The 26,951-nt window shown below is 44.6% G+C and overlaps 1 protein-coding gene across 1 annotated transcript; it reads right to left on the reverse strand.

Moving 5' to 3' along the window:
• Positions 1 to 399: 399 nt before the first annotated feature.
• Positions 400 to 25,837, reverse strand: STAG3 (STAG3 cohesin complex component). The gene is made up of 33 exons (XM_061153576.1): positions 25,659 to 25,837; positions 24,040 to 24,142; positions 23,550 to 23,663; positions 20,633 to 20,729; positions 19,821 to 19,897; positions 19,326 to 19,530; positions 18,767 to 18,918; positions 14,967 to 15,040; positions 13,920 to 14,043; positions 13,330 to 13,428; positions 13,040 to 13,119; positions 12,607 to 12,714; positions 12,246 to 12,360; positions 11,988 to 12,093; positions 11,705 to 11,808; positions 11,391 to 11,483; positions 11,192 to 11,281; positions 10,736 to 10,936; positions 10,545 to 10,615; positions 10,326 to 10,413; positions 9,786 to 9,866; positions 9,607 to 9,699; positions 9,297 to 9,465; positions 9,053 to 9,189; positions 8,206 to 8,307; positions 7,543 to 7,691; positions 7,155 to 7,283; positions 6,898 to 7,055; positions 2,665 to 2,839; positions 2,313 to 2,414; positions 1,926 to 2,004; positions 860 to 919; positions 400 to 622 (listed from the first exon to the last, which is right to left on the reverse strand). Exons 1-33 carry the CDS (start codon positions 25,835 to 25,837, stop codon positions 590 to 592), a joined length of 3,747 nt encoding a protein of 1,248 aa, XP_061009559.1. The 3' UTR covers positions 400 to 589.
• Between the last annotated feature and the right edge of the window lie 1,114 nt (positions 25,838 to 26,951).

Consider the following 26,951-nt stretch of genomic DNA (forward strand, 5'->3'; position numbering starts at 1 on the left):
GGGAACTGGCCTGGTCTCAGTGGAGGCACACAGTCCACCCTTCGCCACGTTTCCCCCACCTTCCCTCTTCGACCTAAAGTCGTTCCACCCGACAGACTACTCGGAGGCAGCCAGTCTCCCCTTTACTAAGCAACACATCCCTGAGAGCCAGTGCACAGAGCAGCTGCTGGGGGCGGGGGCAGTGCCAGCACCTGTCCACGGGGCACAGGGCTGGGCAGAGCCGCTTACGACTCCAGCAAAGAACCTGACGTCCCATCAGTGTGACACTCTCAAGCCACATCCTGCAACTGACTCATACATGTTTATTGAGCTAAATCAATAGGGCACAAAAGAAGCTCAGAAACTTTCCCACAATACAGAAAAAAATTATGGGCTCCTTATTTTCAACACAGGTGTGCGGTGCCCCTCTCCACGACCGAGGTAATGCCCCCCCCCCCCGCAAACAGCAGAAAATAGGCACTCTGCTCAGAGGGACGGAGCCCCAGGAAGGACAGGCCAGGGTAGCAAGGCACAGCCCACCTCTTTCCCCTCAGAGACCAGGGGTGGGGAAGTAATGAATCCTTTCATTCCATCTTCTGCTGGCCTTTTTCTAAGTGGTCATGTCGTGGAGATGGGGAAGGGCCTAGGGTTACATCAGAAATCCTATAATGAGAAAGATAAAAGTAGAATACAGAGACCTAACAATGGACCAGAGGTCAAAGGGACAAAGGACATCGCAATGTCCTCCAGGTGACAAACTCTCCTCCCCTTCCCATACCACCCCTCCCCCAGGACATGCTAAAGCCCCTGGCAACTGAGATGGCAGCCCAGGGCTGTGGCCTCTTAACCTGCTTCTGCAGTCTGTTCTGGTGACTCTCACCTCAATGTTCAGCTCTGTAGAATCTAAAAGGTCCAGCCTGTGCTCACTGGAGGAGGAGGACTAGACAGAACAGGGTCAAATGTCAGAACAGTCCCTCACCATTCCCATCATCTGCAGACAACAGCAGAGGGGCCTTTCCCTCTCACGTGACAAATTTGAGGCCGAGGAGGTCCCTGAAGCAGCCAGGGAGGGCAGAGGAGCAAAGTTAAGAGTCAGGGCAGTGCCTCTTCTCCTGGCCTGCCAACTGAGACTTTCGTCTGCTCAGCTCTGGAACCAGAGATTGGGTTTTCCTGGGGGAACTTTAGGATTAAACATCTAACAGAGGTCCTGCTGTCTAGGCTCTGGGTGGAACATTTTGTCTGGTTTTGCCTTCAAGCACGAGACCCCCCCACTCCCCACCCCACTCCGCTGTGCCCGTTCCTCCTCAAAAGAGCAGAGAAAGGAGCGAACAGCAGCAGAAACACAATCCTCTTCTGTTTATACGGTGCCTTCTCTCTGTATCTTGCGTAAAAGGTCCATTTTAGATGAGGCTGAGAGGGGTTATGGAGTTAACCTGGTAAAGTAGGGGAACCTAGGACTCCTATGAGACCTCCTCGTTTGAATTCCATGTGCCTCCTACTGAACTGGCAGCACTTCCTCCTGCGGAAGCAGGCGGGCAAGGGCAGCCCTCTCGGGAGAGGAGGTCGGCTGAGCCTGCGCCATGACAGGAGACACTTGCTGCCAGGCTCCAAGCACTGGGTAACCTCCCATCTCTCTCTAGCTCAGGGCTCCCTTTAATTCTGGGGCAATTAAGAAACCAAATACTTACATGGGGATTGAGAATGGGAGTGTGGTTCCAGTCCTTTTTGGTACTTTACTTTTTTAAGAAGATATAGGGGAGAAAATTTTAAGTCCAAGCAAAGTGAACAGAAACTTACAAACCCTTCCTCTTTTATGACTCTTTCAAAACGTCTGGGGCAGCTTCCAAGGACAAGGCATCATCAAGACAAAGGAGAATCACTCTAGGTTCTCTCCCTCGCATCTGCTTCCAATTCTAAAGGGAGCAGGGACTGTTGGGTCCACTCACCTTGCCTGAACCTTGCCACTCTTCACTTGAGTCATTCTGAATTTCGAATTCTTCTTCATCCTCTTCCATCAAGCTAAGCCTGGAAGCAGTGGCCAAGAGTAGAGGTTTTCAAGGACCCAAGAGTTTCTCAGGCACCCCCAGGGGAATGGGGAAGCAGGGGCAGGGCAGTAAGCAGACCAGGGGTCCAGATTCACACCCCTGCTCCCATCACAGAAGCTCTACTTCCATCCGTTTTATACACTAGGACTCCACATGACACTGGAAGGAAGTGCTGTGTGGTTAAAACCAGTCCAGAAAGCACCAGCACAGCACCACTGATCTGGGAGAATCCCCTCGTAACGGGGGACAGACCTGAAGTGAAGACAGACGATGATGAGAAAAGCTCACCGGGTCAGCTGCTTGCCCAAACCAGAACCTGAAGGGTTGAGCGGAGTCTGGAAATGCTGTGGACTCAAGGACCTTGACCTTGGGTTGCCTAAAAGGTACAGGCTGTTGGGAATGAAGTTGGATCAGTGACAAGAGATAAAAATATAGGGTAAAAAGAGGAGGTAAAGTGGCCAGCATTAAAGCCAGCAGAAAGTTCAGAGTGGAGGGAAAAAGAGAAAATGAAAAGCTGAAAAAAGGGGAAAGGGCCTGGGAAGAATAAAGAATGAGGGGGTCCTGTGGCAGGGAACAACACAACAGAAACGGGGAGACACCAGACTGGGAAATCAGAGCCAAGTTTCCCCGGGGGACACACCCTGGGGGAAATGCCAATTCTGAGCTGCCGCCTTCTTTCATCTCCTCCGACGCCCCGAGGGGCTGCCCACTCTTCACAGCTGTGGAGGTGAGGGTAGGTGTGGCTGGGATGCTGTTTGGCTGTAGGCTTTCCTCCTGGGATGCAGAGACGTCTTCTCTGTGCCGCCTGGAGGGCCCTGCAAGCAGCAAAGGCACATGCTTACTGGAGACCAGGTACCACCAGACACTTCAGTTTTTCAGGACCTGCTCAGGATTTGGTAAGAAAAAGTTAAATAAGACGGCAATGGAAAATCTAGATAGTCTCATTACGACATGACTAAAACTGAGCACAGCCCTACGTACTAAAATGTAGGGTTTATAGGACTGTATCAAGGGCTTGTCCAGGAGAGATTCATACGTACCTTAGAAAACAAGATGGAAAAAGACATACATTCCACAGATAAACAGTAATATACAAACACAAATGTGAGAGAGGGCTGGAGTCCCTGAGATTGAGAGGTCTCATTTAATCAATGAAGAAATCTGAGATTCCATTCATTCAAGGTTTTTGTAGTGCGAAAAAGTTTAGAATGGCCTGAAACTAGGCAGGAAGCATGAGAGTTAAGGAGAAACAGAAAAATGAAAGACTGGATTTTCTAAAAGCCAGAAAAAAAATGAAATGACTGTAATGTCAGCATAGTTCTAATATGAAAGGTAAGAGGAAGACCTGGGGCTCAAAATATAAAGGACTGTCTCTTATAGAGATTGAGGAAGCCAGAGGACAAAGAAGCCAAAATGTTTAGAAAACCCAGGTAATGCTATTTTAAAACATAAGTCAAATGGATATTAGTATTTATCAACTGGAAATACTCATATCTCCATTGTCTCCCTCCCCACAGCCTTGTCTGCACTCTGAAATCAGTAACCGGAGAGTGAGCTGCTTCTGGTGTAAGCAGAACATTCCCTAAACAGGGAAGAGCCACACCTGTGAGCTTGTCTTCCCAGAGAATAAACCTGGGCCCCCATGTGACTCCTAATCTCCCAGCCTATTTAACTGGTGTAATGTCCAAGGATACAGCCTAGGACCTCTCCCCATCTCCATCCTTAGTGGCTTTCTTAGCCCTTCAGGTTCATGACTTTAAGTACCAATTCCTACATCTATCTCAAGCTTCTGCCTTCCCCCCTGAACGCCAGACTCCTGTCTCCAGCATCTCCACCTGTAACATACCAAAGTCCTGGTCTCACTTCTTACAGACTTCCTTCCCCATCTCAGCTGCTATCAACTCCAATCTTCCAATGTTAGGCCCAAACCCTTGGAGTCATCCTCAACTCCTTTCTCTCTCATATTTTACATTCTTTCTTATTATGAGGCTCTATTAGTGATAGCTTGGAAATATGTCCAGAGTCTGGTCACTTCTCACATCTGCCTCTCCCCAGTTCACTAGCTCCCGCCTGCCTGGGCCCTTACAGCAGCCTCCTCAGCAGTTCTTTGCCTTCAAGCCCTGCCTCTCCTTCAGTCAGTTCTCCACACAGCACCCAGGAGCCCCTTAAAACATAAGGCAGATCTTGCCACTCCTCTGCTCAAATCCCTAATGTTTACCCACTTCACTCTGAGTAAAAGCCAGAGTCTTTATTCTGACCCATGCTCGGGACCCTGACAAACTCTTTGGTCCTGTATTCTACACAGTCTCCACTCAGCAATACTGGCCTTCTTAGCTATTCCTTGAACAAGCCAGAGACATCCCACCATGGCCTCTGGACCACTTGCACCCGCCTGTCTGCTATTCCCTTAGCTGCCCCCTTTTTTTAACTTTTTGGCTGTGTTGTATGTGGGATCTTAGTCTTTGACCAGGGATTGAACCCATAGCCCCTGCATTGAAAGCACAGAGTCTTAACCACTGGACCGCCAGGTTAAGTCCTCGTCTGCCATTCTGACGTACACCAGGCAGCCCTCTCACTTTCTCCAGTTTTTGCCCTGCATTCACACTCTCTGTGGCTTTCCCTGATTACTTTTTGTAAGACTGTAGTCCCTACCTCCCCAGTATTTCCCCACCCTCTTCCACAGCACATTACTATCTGACACTATTCCAAAGAAAGCTCACTCCTGCATTCCAAGCACAACTGAATGCAAGGTGCCAATGAACAATGGAACCAATTTTTTCAGTTTTATCCTAATTTTACAAACCCTCTGTTTTAGGCAAACCAATCTATATATTCATGTGCTTTGGCAAACACTGACCTCTTTTGCTTGTGCTATTCTGCTAGTTCATGGTACTTATTTTCTTTCTCTGTTCAGCTTATATAAATCTTACCCATTTTTCAAGATCTAGCTTAAATACCATCTTCTTGATAAAGACTTCATAGATCAACTGAACATAAAATGATACCTTTCTTCTCTGAATTCTATAGCAGTCATCTGTGAAACCCCAGGGAAGTTATCACTTACTGGTGACTTCACAGCTCAGATTTTCTATAAATGTATTTTCTTTCTTTTCTATTAGATGGTAAGCTGCTTGAGAATCTGTCATGGCCTCTAAAACACCTAATACAATATCTTGCACATGGTAGGTCCTTAACAAGTATTACTTTACTGATTAAAAGCAGAGTTTTCTGATGGTATGAAAGATAATTTTAGGTGGTATACAGAAGACCTTAAAGAGAATTCACACCATATTTCACACCACACACAAAAATTAACTCAAAATGGATCACAGACCTAAATGTATTAGTTAAAATTAGAAAACTCTCAGAAGAAAACACAGGAATAGATTTTTGTGACTTTAGATTAAGCAAGTTTCTTAAGATATGACATCAAAAGCACAAACAATGGAGAAGGCCCTGGCAACCCACTCCACATTCTTGCCTGGAGAACCCGATGGACAGAGGAGCCTGGCAGGCTTCAGTGCATGGGGTCACAAAGTATCACACTACTAAAGTGACTTAGTTTGCACCTTCAAAAAAAAAAAGGCACAAACAAAAAAACAGGTAAGTTGAATTTCATCAAAATAAAGAACTTTTGTATTTCAAGGACACAATCAAGAAAATGAAAAGACAACAAAAAATGGGAGAAATTTTTTCTGTATATCTGATAAGAGACAATGCAACAATAAAAAAAAGACAACCCTATTTTTAAATGAGCAAAGAATCTGAATAGATATTTCTCTAAAGAAGATATACAAATAGCCAATAAGCATGTGAAAAGATGCTCAACAGTATTAGTACTTAAGGAAATACAAATTTAAGCTACAATGGATGAGATACCAATTCACAGTCACTAAGAGATGGATAAAATCAAAGACAAGTGTTGGCATGTAGAGAAACTGGGGCCCTGTCAATTTCTGTAGGAATTGCAAAACAATGTAGGCACTTTGGAAAACAGTTTGGTAGTTCCTCATAAAGTTACACATAGAGTTACCATATAATCCAGCAATTTCTCTAAAGAGAAGTGAAATCCTACATCCATGCAAAAGCTTACACATTAATGTTCACAGTAGTATCATGTGTTAACAGAAAGTTGAAACAACCTAAGTATCAATTAACTGATGAATGGATAAAATGACATATCCATACAAATGGAATATTATTCAGCCATGGAAAGTTATGACGTACTGATAAATGCTAAGAATGGATGAACCCTAAAAAATGTTCATTAGAAGAAGACACAGGTCACAGACTATGATTCCAGTTACATAAAATGTCTACAATAAGCAAACCCAGAGACAAGAAATAGGTAAGTATACTGCCTAGACCTGGGGGAATGGGGTATGACTACCAGTATTTTAAAATGTACACTAGAAAACAAACTTACACCTCAGATTTGTGATTTCTAGGGTATTATCACAAGATGAAACTATATTTGAAAAAAATCACTTTAAAGAAAAAAACTTATGTAAATATAACAGATAATGATCTGAAGACTATAAAAATCATGAAGACTATAAAATGTTTAAAAATTGCAAAATAACAATATAAGATGTCAACAAAAGGCATCATAAATGTACAGATTTTTTTAGTTCAATCTTTGGTTTTATCATGAGTTTCTATTTAATTTTTCATAGAAGTTGGCTATTATTACTTGGCTAGATAAACCTTGAAGAAAATGAGTAGCCTTGATGATAGTAGGGGCTCCATGAATATTTATTTGACCAAACTCAAGACTCTGAAAGAGGCAAAAGACCATATGCTGCTTCACTAAGCAGTGGCAATCAAGGCAGTAGCACTGAGCACCCCGACACCCACATTCATAGCACTTTACCTTCAACTCGCCTCTTCTTGGAGCGGGGGTAGCCCTGAGGGCTGACCTCTGCCGTGTTCTCTCCGGGGCTGAGAGAGTGGCAGTAGGTGGTGACTGGACCCCAGGGACGACCAGGTGCCTGGGAGACACGTTGCAGACACTTTTCCAGGTAGGACAGTCTAAGAAAGAGGCGGGATGGAGCCTGGCTGAAGTGGTCACAGCCCTCACCACACCCTTCCTCTCTCACCCACATCTTTATCCACCCACCCCTAACTTACAGCAGCTGCTTGTCCTGATGGAAGAGTCGGGGGGAGAACTCCGAAAGGAGCTCCAGGAATGCCAGATTTGGGGGCTGACTGGAGGAGCCAGCTGGAGGAAGCTCAGACAAGGAGAACTTGATGCCTTCCCTTGGTTGAGCAGAATCATTTTAGGAAGACAGGCCCCTCCCAACTCTCTCCCAGGGCTGAGGCATCCTGTCCAAGTGCTTCTTCCTCCCCCTGGACCCAGCCTGTTGCACAGGGATACCTGCTCACCCACGTGACTGCTACTCTTGGACCTGATGACCCTCCCTCTGAGACCTCACTCCCAGCTGATCCTGTACACAGCCTCTGGCGCAGCCCTCTCTGGAAGATTCAAGTACCTTGCTTTCCACCAATACTTCCTTACTTGTGTAGCATGACCACAAGGTCACGGTTCTGTAGCTGCTGGGGTCCAAAGCTCAAGGCAAATCTCCTGGCCAGGTCCCTCATCTCGATGAAAGCTGGAAGCTCATTCAGGCCCTGGGGCCCTTGTTCCTGCAGCAGTTCTGTGTATAACTGTCCAGGAGACAGGGCACATGTGGGGATGGAGGAACAAGATAGAACAAGCAAGTACTGCAATCCCTTCTCTGTCCAGAAATGCTAAAGGGCTTGGGACACCATCTGCTGTTTTTACTTTCTTTCCTCCGAGGACACTGACCCTATTCCTGACTGCCTTGCACCAGACAAGACTTCACCATGCTCTGTAACAATAAATTAAAATGTCTGTAGTAACTGAAGGAGCTGAGAGACAACAGACTAGAAGAAAATTAGAAACTCCCTATCACTTTATTGTTGGTGCTCCCATGTGCTAACTCACACAGGAGTTCTATGGGATTGGGGTAGAAACTGCCCCGACAGTTAAAATAAATTACTTTTTATGGATCTACTAGTTATGAAGGAGACTGTCATGTGAAATAAAAGTCAAAGTAAGTTAGAAACTTCCTGCTCTGAAAGATCTCACGTTCTGCACAGCTAGGGGTAGGCCGCAGGGAGGGTGCAGAAGGCCTGAGGCCCCCCAGCAGAAGGGTACCTGCTTGAGGCTCAGCAGCAGGATTCGGGAGCAGTGACTTCGGTCCATCTGCCTCGCTCTAGTCAATGTTTCCTTGATAATGTCACCATAGTCATTGTAGAACTGATGGGAAGGAAGTAGAGAAAACGATGTCGACCACAGGAAAGGACTGTTTCTGTTCTGATTTTTTCTTCACAGCCCTAACGATTACCTCCTTCCAAAAGGACCTGAGGTAGGGAATATGAATCTAAGCATGAAACAACTCATACTAAACCACATCTCCAGCCAGCAGAGACAAAGCCCCAGAGAAATCATGGTTTAGGCAAATAATTAAGGGAAGAAACCCTGCCTGGAGTCCATTTCTTAGAGAAGAGTAGTAAACCTGCCAGAATACACTGTCTCTGCCCCTAGAACAGAAGCTCCAGGGAGCAGGAACTGTTGACTGTTTTGTTCACTGAGGAGCCCTTAGTGCCTGGGATACTAGGTGCTCAATAAATAGAAATCAACACAATGGTGGGTTGAGGAGACCAACGTAGGTATCTAGGTACCTTGGAAGGACTGAAGCCTCTTCTGTTCTTTTTATTCCCCTTCTTACATTACCCCATTCCACAGACTAGGCTCACAGAAAGAATAAAAAAAATTTCTGGACAGGAAGATTAAGGTATTTTCCCTCCAGTGAATTTCTGCCTAACAGCTTTTTCTCCACAATTATTTACTACTAAGTCTCTTTGTCCCTTTATTCTAAACTACGGGCCTTCCCCCCGCTTTCCCTTTAAGCTCGGTACCATCACTTCCCCCCACCCTTCCTGCAGCACTCCAGTGTCTGAGGTCCTGGGTCAGGCCGTGCTCTGCCTGGCACCCACTGTACCTTGTTGTAGTGTTTGAAAACATCCGAGGCTGCATCCATCTCCAGCACCCCATAAAGCAACAGCTTGCAGAAGCCAGCCAGGAGGCGGCGCCGCTGGTGCAGCTGCTCAATCTGTAAGTGGTCCTCCTGGGAATGACCTGGCTCACCCCGAGGGCAGAGTGCAAGCGTCAGAATCACAGTTCAGGCCTCCTGCCCTCCAACCCGAGGCCGGCCTGAGCCCCAAGCCCTCCCTGAGCCCCGGTACCACTGCTCAGTTCCCCAGGCTGGATGAAGACGTGATCCATGAGGAAGCTGGCTAGCTCAGACTGCAGGGTGGCTTCAGGAATAAAGACAAGGGGCCTGAGGAACTCTCGTCCTCCTACAATCATCTGAGGGCTGAAGATGAGAAGCAGATCACTTAACAAGACAAAAGCCTGTCGGGGAAAAAAGAATGCTTAAAAAGGACAGAAAATTGACCATGACAGAAATTATATTGCTAATTTCCCCTCAGAATGGGTTTCCTCAGACCATGGGAGCAGAGCTACAGACGACATGCATCCTTGACAAACGCTCACCTGCTCCTGGATCTCAGAATCCACATCTGAGAGGCAGCTCTGGCAGAGTTCACAGAAGGCCACCATCCTGCCCTTCAAACCCAACAGCTGCTTCTGTGGAGACAATGACTTCAGGGGGAAGGAATGAAGGAAGACACTGGTACTCCATTCCTCTTCCCCCTCCTCAGACCCATATTCACCTGGGAAGCATCTGATCCAGAAATGTGGGTTAGTGTCCAAAGAATGGAAAAATAGACAAGGGTCAAGGCTGGCAGGGTCACCTAAGAACCACATATTAAAAAGCAAAGGTCAGTAGAGTAACGGGCAGGTGGGGAGAGACACAGACAGGCAGATACACATGAAGGAATGAAGAAAAAAGCAGACCAGAGAGAGTGAGATGAGGAGAGACCTACGTCCTTTTCTGGTGAGGAAAAAAGTGATTCTGGACAGTCTTCAGAGGAATTCTATCCTGAGCAGGAATGCCATCCTTTCCTGATTTAAAGTCTCCTATAATCCCTCAATATTATCCTTGACTCCCCAGAAGCCAGAGAGAATGACTGTTTTTAGGTGCTAGAAAAGTACATTCACCTTCCAAGATGGGGACAGAAGGAGCCACACACACGATGGAGCTCGCTCTCATCCACTCCATATCCCTGGGACTGGAACCACCTGCAAGGTGGCCACCGAGGACGCGGGGCCCTTTAAACACCTGCTTCCACATTTCCAACTTGTCTACTTGCCTGGTGAGGAACCTCTCCTGTGTCCACAGCCTTTCGGAGGAGTTGGTAGCAGGGCTCATAAAGCTCCCAGCGGGTTAGGTCGTGGGCACTGTTGCGGGGGAGGGGGTGGGGGGCGGGAAGAGGGAAATGTTACACAGAACAGAACGGAACAGAACGAACAGGCATCCACCCCACAGACACTGGCAGCAATAGAGCGGGAGCAGGAGGGGAGCTGCTCACTTGTAGAAGGCAGAGAGGCGCTTCAGAGTGGCTGCCAGACTGTACACCTCATCCTCATCTAGGAAGGACGACTGAGGAAGAAAGGAGGTCCATGTGGCATTTCCCCGAAAACTTGCGGATCCACACCCCCATATCTTGTGGCCTCTCCCACACAGGTCTGGGGAGTCCTGTCACACAGCCCTACTTCCAACCTGAAGCAGTTCTTCAAGCTCCTGCTGGAAGCGGTCGGTCAGGAGATCCACCAGCTGGCTGCGCGCAAAGTCCACCCGGCTGAAGAACGTGAACTCAGGATTACACAGCAGATAGAGGGCGTGAGCGCCAGCCTCAAGCACTGCGGGCTCCGCGTGTTTCACCACCACCTCCTGGAGCTGCTGCAGGAGCAGCTCCAGGTGCTGAGAGAGAAAAGGTGGGAGAAGACAGTGTCGTGGGGGAGCTGGGGAAGAGAACTCCTCCTGAGGGGACTAGAGATGGGGAGAAAGGAAACAGCGTTGACATTAAGCTTCAAGGATAAGATGCCTGAGAGAGGGAAGGCTTATTGGTTTTTCTAGAATCCATGTCCTTAAGAAAAACCAGGTACTGGCAGTAGAATCTTTGGCTCTAGGACAAAAGCAGCAAGGAAGAGGGAATGTGTCGTCTTCTCCCCTCACTTTCTCCAAGCGCCTGGTACAGTAGATGTTGAGGTCGAAGTAGTTGAGAAGCTGCAGCAGGGGAGCCACCTTCTCTGCATCAGCTGAGAACTGCGGGGATTGAGAGGGAAGCCTGCTTATAACCTGCCACACTGCTCATTTCGAGGCCACTTCCTTCCACCCTCTCTTTCCCAGAGGCTGAGCGATGAGGCACCTCTACCTTGGCCAGGAGCTGGGGGAGCAGGGGGATGAGGTGCTCAGTCAGCTTCACCTTGTCGTCGGCTTGGATCTTACGTTCTTTTGGGGTTAAGCCCTGAAATTAGTCATTTGGGGATGGGGGAAAGGTGTATGTATGTGTATTCCTCTGCCTGATAATCTTATCTTCCTAGGAAGATAAGCAGCTCCCTTCAGATTTCTTTTGCTAGAAGTGGAATTCTTTGAGAGGCAGAGGAAGGAGCACCCTAACCTAAGACTCGAGGGTAAGGACAGACAGTACCTGCCAACAACCCTCAGCCCGTGCCCCTCACGCTGTACCTTCCTCCCCGTGGCCCGTCCCACAGGCGGGTGGCCCTCTGAAGCTTGCCGGACACTGGACACCAGGATTTCTACCAGCGTGCTCTCCTGTGCATCGCCCAGGTCTGGGTGGGCAGGAGGACAGAAAACAGATTCATAGACTAGCCACCCCCGATCCCTAAGAACCCCCTCCATCGCCCCCACCAACCATGACCTATGCCTTTTACAAGTCAGGAGAGCAATCTCTCCTGGTTTCCTACAAGGAGGGGAGAGGTCCCTTCCCTGGCTACCAGCTGGTACACACTCTGGTCCTTCTCCAGCAGCAGGCTTGTCAGACTCTCCCAGTCCTTCAGCAGAGGCCCCGCACAGTCCCACAGGCTGTCAACTAAGTATGCGGCGTGGTCATGGAGCTGTGGGAGCAGGTAGATGTTAAGTCACCGAAGCCACATGTTAACATGCTAGAAGTGGCTCCCGATGAATCATTTCTCCCCTTCCTGTAGAGCCAGCTCCCATCCTTCTCTACCTGCACATCTTAGCACAACAGCTCCTTTCCATACATCACCTCACTCTCCACAAAAAAGGACAGCAGAAGGTAGAAGAAAGTCCTCTGAGCACGTGGACTTCGGCGTCGCTCTCTCCCGCCCACCGCTCTTGTCTCACACTCAGGGTAGAAGAGCCTGGTAGAAGGGACACAGGGAAAGGGCACAGCACAGGAGAAAGGAAGGAGCACAAGTTACCTTGGAGGGAGAGGATTAAAGGGGAAAGAGACACAGAGCTAAGGCAAGTCTCAAGGAACTGAGGAGGGAAGGAGACACCAAGGGAGACTAATGGGTTGGGGAGAGGAGCTTAGAGCAGCAGCAGATGATGGAGAGAAACCAAGAGAAGATGGTGTTAAAGAAACAAACAAAAGGAGCCCCGCTCACTTCCAGTACAGAAACTCCCCTGCAGCAGAGGCCAGGGCTCTGTTAGAGGCATACACAACAGGGTAGATGCTCTCACAGTCTGCATCTGTCAGCACCCCGTCCATGCTCCTGCCGGGAGAAAAGCAGAACGAGCAGGTGGATGTGGACGTTGTCCTCCGGCACAACTAAGGTTATAAACAAGGCAGAGCCAACAAGGACTGACTCAAAAAGAACCTGCAGACAGACGGATGGGAGACAGGGGAGGATGGAGAGTTACAGAAGACGGGAAATTTTCCCCCTGGAGCTCTGGCAACTTGGGAATGATCTCTGTCTTTCAACCTGTACACAGACAAGAGTCAACCTACAATGGGTGGAGGGAGAGAGACTCTGGAAGGGCCTGTCTGATACTGAAAAGATAACCCCGAGATGCCTCTCTCCACTTCCCAGGACTCACTTGAGGATAAGTATCAGCAACCTAACGGCCTCCACTGCCACGTCATACTCTCGGTCCATGACCATGGAAACCATCCGGTCCTGTAAGAAGGAAAACACCACTCATTACCTCCTTGTATCCATCCCCAAACACCATCCTCTTAGAATTTGAGAGATTCCTAAAGGGGGGTGGGTGTAGAAGCAGATACTGGGATAGCCACAGATACATAAAAGCAATAGAAGTGGAAAAATGAGGTGAGGAAATGGGAACCACAGACAGAGCCGAGCACAGGAGCACAGTCCTGATTTTACCTTAAAGCGGCTGGTAAAGAGCTCCAGGCGCGCAGTCAAGTCTTGGTTGCCATACAGCCCTTGCAGAGCCTTCAAGCACTTCAGACGCACGTCTCGATGCTACTGAGGAGAATGGAAATATGAATGACTCCTCCTCTACTTACCCCCACTGGATGTCCATACTTCCCTCTCAGATTGCTCATTCTGGGCCTGGGTGTCCTCTATATTGAAGACTCTGAGATGTCTCAAAGAGAATGAATGACTGTCTTCTCACTTAAAGCCCAAAATTCTCCTTTTCAGCAGAATCCAGCAATCCTGATTAAAAGGATCTTTTGGTTACCACCCCAGGACTTTTATTACCACCCTATCAATAACTTTCTTGCCTTTTCATAGGGAAAGTCTTTCTCCCCTCAACTCTGTTTTAAGGCATTTAATCTCCTAAATATACCCGTCTCTCCCCTAACTTCTCCTACCCTCCCCAGTACTAGGGGAGTTTTGAGGTTCAGCATCTTGATGAGTTCATCACTGATCACTAGTGAAACACCTAAGTGGTGAGATCAGGAAAAGCTGAAGCATCCTGGGGCAGGGAAGAGAACTGACTCAACTCTCACCTTATCATGCAGGGTCCAGCCAATATATTTTAAGTAGCTGTCAGTGAGGAAAGAGGTGCTGTAGCTCTGCATCCAAGACCCAATCTCCTCGATGCAGATAGCACGGATCTCAGGAAGGACATCCCTAGGCACAGAGACAAAACTGACCCTTTTCACCTTCTCTCCAAACTGACTTTCCATCCTAGCAGATATCTGTTTGTCACAGAAGAGTCTATTTTCTTGACTAAACATCAAGTACTAGCCCTTTCACTTCCTCCTCCCAATGTAAATAAAATACATTAAAAAGTGAACAGTTCCCTTCTGTAACCAGTCATTAAAACTTATCTTCCGTGCCCCTTTTAAAAACTGATTTTGGAATCTTAACTATCAGCCCAACTGTGTGTGTGGTGAACTGAGATAGAGCTGATGTACAACATAAGTTTCAGGTGTACAACAGTGATTCATAATTCTTAAAGATTATGTTTCATTTATTGTAAAATGATGGGTTATAGTCCCTATGTTGTACAACATATCCACGAGTGTGTGTTGATTCCACTTCAAGGAAAGATTAAATCAGTTGAAGGGTTCTGAAAAGGCAGAGGTTGAAATCTAGATAAGAGTGGGATACACTCCTTAACTTAATTCTACCAGCTGTTTACCCAGTATAAAACTCCCCTGCCTTTAGCACAGTGAAAGGCAGGGTGAAGTGGGCTGGGAAAAGGCCTGCAGAGCTGTAAACCCTCAGAAAGACCCTGCTTTTGGCTCTCTCCTCTTGTCCTCTCAAGGTTCAAGCCCCAGAAGATGGGGGAGGGGAGGTCTTGGGCAAAGTTGGAGCAGAACACTCATCAAAGCCTGATGCTCCTATCTTCCCTCCCAGAAGAATTTATACAATCCTTTGTAGGCAGGAATAAATTAAACCTTATTTGGAACATTTGTTAAAGAGTTTTTTCCCAGCTGTGTGAGCTGTGGGACTAACCAGATAACATGGTTAGGAGGGGACCTCGTTATTTCTACAGACTCTGTAACTGAGGACCCAGCTGCTTCAATGAGAGGAGCCCAGTAACTCACCTGTACCGATGTACAAAGACACCCCTGAAAAGGGCATTCATCATCCCCTCAATCTCCTCTTGATGCTCTTGAAGCTGGAGGATGGGGAGGAACAGGTCAATCTCTCATGTTCCCCAACAGTTCAGGGCCACAAAAATATTAGAAAAATATGACATTCACCTGATTCCTATTAATTACAGGGCACAGTCTGAACCTCCTGTATCCTATGTTCCCTTTTAAACCTTCTTTATTTTCAGGTCATTTGACTTTATTTCCCACATGTTAACAATACTTCTATCTCCCCAAATAACTTTTTTCTCCACATGAAAAATACACATCTATAAATAAGGTATGAAAGTTACAAACCACTTTCTCTCTTCCTTTGAGGGTATGGACTAGATACCTTGGAAAAGAATATCACCTACTCATGCACATGTGATAGTGGATAGCCCAGTGAAGTCAGGCAGTCAGTAAGATACCTCTAAAATACAAAGCTGATGAGAAAGCTGGCGTTGGCAAATGAAAGTAATTAAGCTCATCAGTCTAAAGCAGAGAAAAAGAAAATGTAGCCAATAAGTTATCAGAATAGAAAAAGGTTAAACCTTCTAATTCTAGAAGAAGCTGTATAGTCAACTAATGCCTCAGAGATTTGTTTTAAAAGAGTAATATCCTTTCTGTGTCTTGTTATTTTGACCATCTTTGGCTATTCAGAGGTCCTAGCTGGTAGTTACACATGTTTTTTACGAACATCAATTGGGGAAATTTTTTTAATAAATGCAATTTGTTTGAGAAAAGAAATGGAACAAAAAAGGGAGAGAGAGAGAAGGAAGCAATTAGATCAGTGATTCTCAAATTGGGGTTCCCATAGGACTTTAGCAAAGTCTGAAGACAGTTTTGTTTATTACGACCTGGGTACTACCGCCACCTAGTGGATAGAGGCCAGGGATGCTGTGGGTTTGATCCCTGGGATGGGAAGAGCCCCTGGGGGAGGAAATGGCAACCCATTCCAGTACTCTTGCCTGAAAAATCCCATGGACAGAGGAGTCTGTCAGGCTACAGTCCATGGTGTTTCAAGGAGTTGGACACAACTGAGCACATATGCTGAAACAATGCCAGACTCCTAAATGGCACTGTTGAGAAGCCCTAGATTAGATGTTATCTGTTACCCTAACAGGTAACAGGGAAGCAGAATTGCAAGGCGACATTCTTGAAGACAACTGGCCCAACTCAATAAGTCAATATCCTGAGGGGAAAGTGGAGGCCGGGGCAGAGGTTCTGTACAAGATTAAAAGAGACTTAAACACAAAAAGACCAAATGAAATGCACAGTCCTTAACTAAATCCTGGCTGGAATTAACCAAATATAAGAGGCATGGAAACAGTGAGAGATTTTATTTTCTTGGGCTCCAAAATCACTGCAGATGGTGACTGCAGCCATGAAATTAAAAGATGCTTACTCCTTGGAAGACTAGCTATGACCAACCTAGACAGCATATTAAAAAGCAGAGACATTACTCTGCCAGCAAAGGTTCATCTAGTCAAAGCTATGGTTTTTCCAGTAGTCATGTATGGATGTGAGAGTTGGATTATAAAGCTGAGCGCAGAAGAACTGATGCTTTTGAACTGTGGTGTTGGAGAAGACTCTTGAGAGTCCCTTGGACTGCAAGGAGATCCAACCAGTCCATCCTAAAGGAGATCAGTCCTGAGTGTTCATTGGAAGAACTGATGCTGAAGCTGCCAACTCCAATACTTTGGCCACCAAGAACTGACTCATTAGAAAAGACCCTGATGCTGGGAAAGATTGAAGAAAGGAGGAAAAGGGGATGACAGAGGATAAAATGGCTGGATGGCATCACTGACTCGATGGACATGAGTTTGAGCAAACTCCCAGAGTTGGTGATGGACAGAGAAGTCTGGCGTGCTGCAGTCCGTAGGGTCACAGAGTTGGACATAACTGAGCAACTGAACTGAACTGAAAAGGCATTTTGGGGACAAATGGAAAATTTTAAATAGGAGTTGGGATTAGAAAATATTAGGGAATCACTGTTAATGTTTTTGGATAAGAAAATAGTATTGGGATAATACATAAACATGTTTTTTAGAGGACATATTCAAATCTTTAGGTTAAAATATCCCCAGGTGGCGCTAGTGGTAAAGAATCCGCCTGCCAATGCAGGAGTTGCAAGAGATGCGGTTCGATCTCTGGGTTGGGAAGATCCCCTGGAGTAAGAAATGGAAACTGGCTCCAGTATTCTTGCCTGGAAATTCCCATGGACAGAGGAGCCTGGAGGGCTACAATCCATGGGGTCACAGAGAATTGGACATGACTGAGCACACACACACACATCCACAATTTAGTAAAAAAAAAATAGCAAGAAAAAAAAATAGATGAAGTATAGTGAAATACATGACTGAGTGACTGAACGAAATAATAGTTGTTAAATCTAGATAGTCCATATGTGGTGTTCATTCTTCCAGTATTATCTTTTTGAACATTTGAAGATTTTCATATTTAAAGGAAAAGGAAAGAGGGAAGGAAGAAAGGTGGGTCCATCAATACCAAATTTTATGTAAGTCAAAAAGGGAGACTGAAAAAAGGCCATTGGCTATAGGGATTTAGAAGCTACTGGTTTGGAGAGAACAATTTGAAAGAAAAAAATGGGGATAGAAGCTAGGTAGCAAAAAGGATTCAGTTGGATATTAAGGAAGTAAGGAAATACTAAAAGGATAGAAATGGAGTAACTTAAAGAGAAGGATTAAGGATAGATTCAAATGCTTACATACATTTATAACTGGAGAGAGGAAACCAGTGGGGAGGGAGAAATTAAAGAAAGTAAAACTACAACTGATGAAGCAAGAGCCAGAGAAGTCCAAATAAAACAATCACACGAGTGTATATAAGATTTGAAACAGACTTAACATATACACAGTTTAAGATCACATTGACAGTGAAAATAGCAAAAGAGAATCCGGGAAGTAAAATGTTCCCTCCTCTAATGATTTAGTGTGGAAGAGATCTTTGATGAGAGCTGGAAAACGGTCAATTGGCAGAGTTAGACATGGTGAGTCCTGCCAACCTCATGGTTGGGGAGGTCTCAGATACTCTGGAGAAGTGAGGGGAAAATCAGTGTTAAGTCTCATGACGTACATGACTGTTTGAAGGTTTACACAGTGTAAGAGATTTTGTTGGGAGTTATGTCCTCTGGTGGTCTTCTTCAGGTTTAAAAGGAATCAAAGCAAGTACCTACTATGTGCCTAGGTAGGCAATTTACTCGTCTCATTTAGTCCTCACAAAAATAATTACCCCCTTTTGAAAGGAAAGGACACTGAAGCTTAGAGGTTATGTAAGGCCATGGAGCTAGTAGCTAACTGGAACAGAATTTAAATCCAGGAGTGAATGACAAGCCTGTGTCCTTTCCACTCCTTGAAAGCTTGGCCTCCTCTACCAGCAGCTGGCCTCCCAGCACTCCTGCATACCATAACACTTGAGATGAAAGTCAGTGCTTAATTCCTTGCACAAGATGCAGGCACAACACTTAAACACTTGTGATAATGAATGCAGACAAGAGAAACTGAGCAAAAGTGGAATTACAGAGAACTTTTAAAATTTACTCTAAACTAGAAATGCTCTCTTGAGCCCACATCCCAGAAACAAGCTGAACATACAATGACCTCTAACAGGAAGGGTCTGTTAAACTACTGCCAGACTCCATCATTCGTAGTCTGAAAGCGTGCCTGGGAGAAGCTGGGGGACTGATAAGGTGCTGTGATAAGCAGTGGTGATGGAGGCGGGAGCAGAGCGGGAGGCGGGAAATGGCTCACCTCCCTGCGTTTCTCCAGCAGGCTCTCGAGCCGCTCAGGCGCTCTCTGTCCCGGTCCCTTGTTCCGTTCAGCCTCGTACTGACGCTGATTGTTGTCCTTGTGCAGGCTCAGCTGGAGGGCAACTCTTACCAGGGAGGTCATCAGCTTCATGGCTTTGAGTCAGTAAAAACAAGGTAAGAAAATCATTAAGTGAGAGGAGGGATGGTATGTTCAAAAAAGAAGAAAAAAGGGGCAGTGAAATAGAAAAGCTAGAGCAGGGTAACCCTAAAATCCCAAGACTCACTGTTCTGGAGTGGGCTTTTTCTCTCCCTCTTTTGGGCTTGTTTTAATCCTTAGCCTGTTCTCAGTGAGCTCTGAGAAGCATGTTAAAGCTGAAAATGTCACAGTGATCCACCCCTTTTTACAATCCCACTAATGAGAAACTGGATGAAGGTTCAGGACAAAATAAGCATGACCTTGAAGTAAAGAGCTAGAATGCAGGCAGGAAAGAAGACCCAGGACTAGAGAACAGAGGGAAGTTCCCATGAGAGCATTTACAGAGTTAACAGTGACTGCTTACCAGCCAGGGTGCTAGTGTGACGGAAGGCACGGACCTGGGAGTCTGAGAGGCCAGTGAGCAGGGAGATGAGGTTGTCCATGGGGAAGCCATCATAGAGGAGGCTGTATTGGCACTGGTAGACCAATGTTCTCACAAATTCACAGAAGCTGCCCTGGAACTTCTTCCAGGATGGGCCTGAAGCTGTCAGAGGATAGTCTCCTGAATCCTAAAGAAGAGTTTATGAAAAAGATGGGAGAGTTACTACCAGGTCCATGGAGTCATAGGGACTGGATGTCAAAACCCAACCATATAGTAAAAAAAAAAAAAATGCATCTCTTATATCTTATTCTCAACTCTGTAGGCATATTCGGATAATGTGTCTAGGTCCCTTTTGCTCCCAAGAAATTAAACCCCTCCTTTTAAAAGCTATCCTATTTCCCAGAATCGAAAAGAGGGTAATGGGCCTTGTATTTTGCAATAAGAGTGGCTAGAGGATCCTGGATAGTCGTCTTCCACCTCATTAAACTGCTCAGTTAGGTGCCGGATGATCTCCGAGTTAGACATCTTCTTGAACATCTCAGGGGTCACAGTGCCTGAGGAATGGAGGACATGAGGTACTTAGAAGGAAAACAACAGACACCATGACCATTTACACAAACATTTGAAGATGATCTTAAAAATATACTGAAAAAAAAAGAAAAAAAAAATATATATATATACTGAAAAGAACTCAGGTAGGGAATCAGAAGACCTGAATCCTAGTCATAAATCTGCTACCATCTAACTGGAATATCTGATATAAGGCAACCTGTCTAGAAAACCCCAGGAAATCAAACAGCAAAAAACTACAGTTAAAAAAAAAATATTCCAAACAAAAAGAAAGCAAGAAAACTATGCCAGGTTCTTATAATACAACCTGTAGTCTTATAACACCATCTGCCCCAGTAAATTAGGTCATGGCCCTTGGGGACCTGGGGCCACAGTTTCAGTAGAGAAATATGAGATGAAATGGCTGAGAAATAAGGGATAAGAAAATAAAAGATTACTTAGAGAAAAGAAAAGTCTGATGGTCCAAATCTGTAAACATCATCACATTAGTATGTTTATTTATTTTTCTCCAAAGCATTCTGTCTCCAAACCAATACATTTCATTACTGGATCACTTCCTATTTACCAATCAACAGTGTAGTTTATAATAGTTAAATAAGGGAAACTTTTCTTACACTTTACCCTCTCTCTTTAGGAATGCCTAACCCCACTCATATTCACAAGAAAAAGTTTTATAAGAGAAAAAGGCTGGGGGTTAGAAAAGGGCGACGTTTCCTCACCTTTACACCCACAAGACCGGATGAAAAAGTTCACCAGCTCCAGGAAAGCTGCATCCTGGTCTTGCTTGTAGCTATCCAGCCACTCATCTACCAAAGACTAGGGAAACAGTGTGGATCACTTCTATTTCTGGCAATATGATAGACTAGAAATTCTGTATAAGCTTCCTAACTGAAGCATCTAAACTTCTGATTAAAATATTAAAAACATCTTTTAAAATGTACTACTAAATGAGAATGAAAGGTAGAATTCCATAAAAACAAAAATGGAAGTGAAGGTAGCAATTCTGGGAGATAAGCAAGCTGACTTTTGCTGAGGGTCTACTAAACCCCAGGAACCCTAACTTTCTGTCCAGATGGATGTATAGAATGTAGAGCACAGAAGACAAAGGCTAAAGGGCTTCCAAAGAGAGGAGTCTAAAAGGAGGCCCCTGCAAAGAGGCACACCTTCATGAAAGCAAGAATGAGAAATAAATTTACAGGTCAGAAGGGGAAGCAGGACAACAGCTTGTTATGACCTTAGTGTGCGGTAGAAGAAAAAAAGAATTGTTCCTTCAGAATTCATAACCATAAGCCAGTTCCCATATCTAGATTTGTAGTCCAGATCCACCTTACCAATAAAATCAGAATAATTTCAATCAGAATTTAATTAAAAGTGATTCTTCAGACTTCCCTGGTGGTCCAGTGGTTAAGAATCCACCTGCCAATGCAGGGGACACGGGTTCAATCCCTAGTCTGGGAATATTCCACATGCCATGGCGCAAATAAACCTATGCATGCCACAACTATAGAAACCTGCACTCTACAGGCTGTGCTCTGCAACAAGAGAAGCCACCACAATGAAAAGCCTGCGCACCACAACTAAAGCACAGCCCCTGCTTGCCACCACTAGAGAAAGCCTGCACACAGCAACAACGACCCAGCACTGAAGACCCTGACAAAGACCCCAACAAAGAAACAAGACACTAAAGCTAACAATTAGCAGAAAAACAGACAGAATTACATTCACAGGCTTCAAACACTGAAGTTATCACAGATTATAAAATTATTATTTCCATGATTAAATAAAAGAGAAGCTTGAAAATACAAGCAAAGAACAGTTAACTTTGGAAGGGGTCAAACAAAATGTGTAGAAGTGCAAAATATAATAAATAAAATTTGAAACTTCAATGAATGAATTAAAAACAGACTGGCTACAACACAACATGAGTGAAATAGAAGATTAAGTCAAAGAAAGTATCAAAAATGTAGCCCAGAGAGACAAATAAAAATAAGGAAAAAAGTTATTAAGACATGGAGAATAGAGCGAGAATTTCTAATGATGTCTAATTGAATTCCAGAAGGGGATTAACAGAATGAGAAAGAGGCAACGTTGAAAAAGAATTCTGCATAGTTGTCAAAAGACACCAGTCCTCAGAGCCTGGAACCTAACTGATCTCAAGCATGAAAAGAAAAGTTTATACCTCTGAACATCCTATAATACGTAAGAACGCAAAAGCAAAACAGTCTTGAAAACTGTCAAGTAAAAAAAAAAAAATTACTTACAAAAGACATGCATTTAACATTTACAAAAACATTTACAAGTTAGATGTGCACAAAAACAGTCCCAGCTGTATATGGTTATTCAATTAAATCAAACATTAAAAATGTAGTTCCTCAGTCACACCAGCCACATATCAAAAATCCATGTGTGGCTGGTGGACTACTGTACCAGACAACAGTGATACAGACATCTCCATCATTAGAGACTGTTGTATTAGACAGTGCTTAGACTGATTGCTGACTTCCAACAGCAATACAGGAAATTAGAAGGAAGTGGAATAATCTTTTTAATATGCCGAGAGAAAAAAATCATCTTAGAATTTGATACCCAGCAACCTTTTGAGAACAAGGGTAAAAGACATTTTATACAAGCAAACAATGAGTTTGTTAATAAACTATTTAAAAGAAATTTTAAAACATAAACTTTGGACAGCAAGAGAATGATTCTGTGTGGAAGATTTCAGATTTGAAAGGAAATGATGCAACTAAGAGTTTACATACTGCAACGAAGATTGAAGATCCTGAGAGCCGCAACTAAGACCCAGCACAAATAAATACTTTTTAAAAGAAGAAATGATGAACAAAAAATGATTAAAATGTAGATAAGTATAAACAAACATTATTTAAAACAATGATGTCTACTTGGAAGAGAAGGAAAGGACAGAACTAAAACACTGCACAACAAACAGCATGTAAGGGGACTTCCCTGGCAGTCCAGCCATTAGGATTCCGCACTTCCACTGTATGGGGCATGGGTTCAGTCCCTGGTCAGGGAACTAAGATCCCGAAAGTCATTTGGCACTGCCAAAAAAAAAAAAAACCCAAACAGTATGTAAACTGTAAGGACTAACCGGAACTAAAATGTGCTTAGGTTCTTGTATGAGATAAAACATTCAAAAGGAAAAAAGAGGAGGAAAGAGAAACAGAAAAGGCAGTATAAAGCAAAACCACATAAGATGGTACAAATAAATTGATATATATCAGTACTGACAATACATGTAAATCAATCTCTCTTGTTAAAGGAGACATAGGCAGAATGGATAGGTATAATTGTCAAAGTGGAGCTAAAAGTGACAGGGGTGAACACGTTGCCACCTGAATCCAAGCTGCTTCTCTAAATTATCCAATGCCTTTCCTTGCCCCTTCCATCAATCAATAAAAGCAAGACCCACCCTCATCTGTGATACTATTAGGAAAGGAACATTCCCCTTCATGCAAGATCTCCCTTACATCACTCTAAGGATTCACCCTGTGGCCTAATCTGCCTTTCTTGATACCAGTTATGTTCACTAAATCAAGTTTGTAGACATTTGTTATCATTCCACCCAACAAGGAATGCAATGGTATCAAGAAACAGAGGTGAGATACTCTGTTTTACCTGCATGTCACTTTTGGCACCTTTCACAGCATCAAAGAGATCACTGGCTGGTGGCTCTGACTCTTTCTGACCATGAGCATGTACTGTTCGGGACCTCTTCTTTGGAAGTTTTGCCTAGTTAGTATAAAGAAATCATGAATGTTTTTAAAAAGTAAAAGTGACATTAACACTTACTCTCATCAAAATCACAGTTAGGCTTAAGCTGCCAATTCCACAGCAGAATTTGAGTTACTCAGCTTAGAAATCAAGGATTTTTATATTGTAAACTTTATTATTTTTAGCCTTATCTCCTTTTAAAAGTTCCTTAACCCCATTCCTGTTCCTCTATACACTAATACTGTATTTTCTGCTCTTCAAAATCTGCCTTCTTTCTACTTCTGTCCCTTAATACTCTTTAAGCCCTGTCCTTTCATCAAGCATATCACCTGAGCCTCTTCTAGGTTTTCTTTCACTGCTTCCCAGACCAGGTTCAAAAACAAAACTGACTCACTGGGGTTGGTTTGAGTGGCCGTTTTGCTGCTCTCTTCTTTCCATTTCGTCTCAAGCTGTCTTCGAAATCACTGCCTTCACCAGCTGACAAAGATTCACTATCCCTATGAAGGAGTGTGGTTCTGCTTAGATACAACACCCTAGTCCCTATATATAAAAGGGTAAATGAATTATAATTTCTCTAACTGTATACCCCTCTCCATGAGAAAAATATATTCAGATTTTAAGGAGAGATGAGCTGACTGTTGCCAGGAAGTACAGACAATGTCTTAAAGGAAAACTTTCACTTAAAAGAAAACTTTCACTTAAAGAAAGCATTGGAAATGAAGAATGAGGCACTGAGGGAGATGAAGCACAACTCTTTCCTGCTGCTGCTGCTGCTAAGTCGCTTCAGTCGTGTCCAACTCTATGCGACCCTATGGACAGTAGCCCGCCAGGCTCCTCTGTCCACAGGATTCTCTAGGCAAGAACACTGCAGTGGGTTGCCATTTCCTTCTCCAAGCTCTTTCCTAATATCCATATTAAAAAAAAAAGATAAAGATATTCACGTAGGCAGTCAGGGGGATCACTGCTGTGTAGAGTAAAATTAGCATGGGTCAGGAAGTCATGTTTGATTAATACTAATACACAAACATTGGAAAAGACCCTGATGCTGGGAGGGTTTGCGGGCAGGAAGAGAAGGGGATGACAGAGGATGAGATGGCTGGATGGCATCACCGACTCGACGGACATCATTTGAGTGGACTCCAGGAGTTGGTAATAGACAGGGAGGCCTGGCATGCTGCGATTCATGGGGTCGCAAAGAGTTGGACACAAATGAGTGACTGAACTGAATACACAAACAGAAGATTATATATGTGCCTGGTGTTAAATTTCAGCCCTTAAATTCACCTCTTACTGACTAAAATGTACAAAATAAATATAACCTGGTCCTAAACAGCACAATGATTTAGAAGAGACCAATTAAAATTACCAGGGGATATTTTTATAACTATAACTGAAATATAAACTTTAAAAATGGTGAATCATTATGTTGTATATCTGAAACTTATTTAATATCAAACATCAACTATACCTCAATAAAAAAAAATTACCAGGGGATAAATTAGACCTTGTATGAGACTTTTTTTCCTGGAAAGATTAAAAATAAAAATTTTTTTTTAAACCCAAGATGTACTCTTAATAACCATCACAGAATAAGCTCATAAATGCCAACAGATAAGGACTTGTTTTTATAAGCCCAAATGAAGGAATTACAGGACACCAACTAAAAAGGATATACTAGCTTTCTGGCACCAAATAAAGAACGCTTTCCCCTTTCCCCCATGTCTGGGCCCTTAACAGAGGCTGTCCCTGCTGAACATACAAATGTGTTCAAGAAAAGTTTAGACAAGATGGATGATGGATTTATAACAGGATGGATTATTCTTGACGCTTCCAACACCTAGGGCAGCCGAAAGGCACCCAGCAGAACTGGGGGCAGGTGTGGGTCACTGTTCTGAACCAGCACAGCATCCTCTAGCTTTTCTGTCACACACGTGTTGCCAGTTTGCTCGTTTGGAAAATGAAAATGGGAAAAACCTGAGGACGACGCAACCATTTCTCACCAACTCCACTCACCCCTCTGAATTCTGCTCCGAGTCCCGGTCATCGCAGGGCATAGCGACAGACACAGAAGAACTAGAAGAAGCAGACACGCTCCTCCGTCCAGCTGCTACCGCTCTGCGCAGCGGCGAGGACGCGTTGTTCGGGGAGGAGGAGCTCTGGTACCGGGAGGAGGACGACCGATGGGTGGGCATGGTGGTCCAGCTTCGGGAGAGAGGGAAGAGGGGGGAAGGCGTCCTGACCTATCACGTCTTCATTCCCAGCTCCAACGATCCCCCTTCTTTACATGGGAATGGCTCGAATTCAGGGAGTTGGGGGGGGGTGCAAAATAAGAGGGATAATACACTGTAGATCAACTATACATCAATTAAAAAAAAAAAAAGAAAAGCACAGCTTTATGGATAAACCATAAAGGAAAAGAATAATTTTTTTTTTTTTTTTTTTACAAAATGTGTATGTTTTGGACCTTTCCGTCGGGTCCAGTGGTTAAAACTTCACCTGCCAATGGGGGTGGGGAGTGGGCAATGGTTCCATCACTGGTCAGGGACCTAAGATCCCACATGCCTCCCAGCCAAAAAACCAAAACACAAAACAGAAGCAATACTGTTACCAATAAAGACTTCAAAAATGGGGCTTCCCTGGTGGCTCAGTGATAAAGAATCGGCCAGCCAGTGCAGGTGGCATGGGTTCCATCCCTGGTCGAGGAAGACCCCACATGCTGTGGGGCAACTAAACCCATGCCACAACTAAGGAACCTGTGCTCTAGATCCCAGTAGCCGCAACTACTAAAGCCCACTCGGCCTAGAGCCTGTGCTCCCCAACAAAACAAGCCACCGCAATGAGAAGCCCTGGTATCGCAACTAAAGAGTAGCCCCTGCTCGCCACAACTAGAGAAAAGCCTTGGCACAAACGAAGGCCCAGCCAAAAATAAACAACGAATTATTTTTTTAAAGATTTCAAAAATAGTCCACGGCAAAAATAAAATGCATGTCTGTGTATAACTGAGTCACTCTGCTGTAGAGCAGAGATTGGCACATTGTAAATCGTTTTTTGTTTTTTCAATACGAAAAAAAAAAAAAAAAAAGCTTAAAAAACGACCGAGAAGGTCCTGACCCAAGGCATCAAGGAGTTAAAGACGCCACTGCCCCAATGCCATCCTCGGGTTTGAAGGTGCTCCCCAAGTCTCAAGCAAGGCACACACTAGGGTAGTTTAAAACACACCCTTCTCTCCCCACGATTCAGAGGAGCCTGTGAAACGGAACCAGCTCCCACGGGGTAAACAAAAGACAAGAAAAATAAGAAAATAAC

The sequence above is a fragment of the Dama dama genome, chromosome 10, assembly GCF_033118175.1.
Source record: "Dama dama isolate Ldn47 chromosome 10, ASM3311817v1, whole genome shotgun sequence".
Taxonomy (NCBI): domain Eukaryota; kingdom Metazoa; phylum Chordata; class Mammalia; order Artiodactyla; family Cervidae; genus Dama; species Dama dama.

Coding starts and splice junctions, on each gene's coding strand:
- STAG3 (XM_061153576.1), bottom strand. CDS start 25,837: ATGCCCACCCATCGGTCGTCCTCCTCCCGGTACCAGAGCTCCTCCTCC. Junction 11,809..11,987: donor GCTGCTGGAGAAGGACCAGA/GTGTGTACCAGC, acceptor CTGCCCACCCAG/ACCTGGGCGATGCACAGGAG. Junction 8,308..9,052: donor TTTTCAAACACTACAACAAG/GTACAGTGGGTG, acceptor CCTTCCCATCAG/TTCTACAATGACTATGGTGA.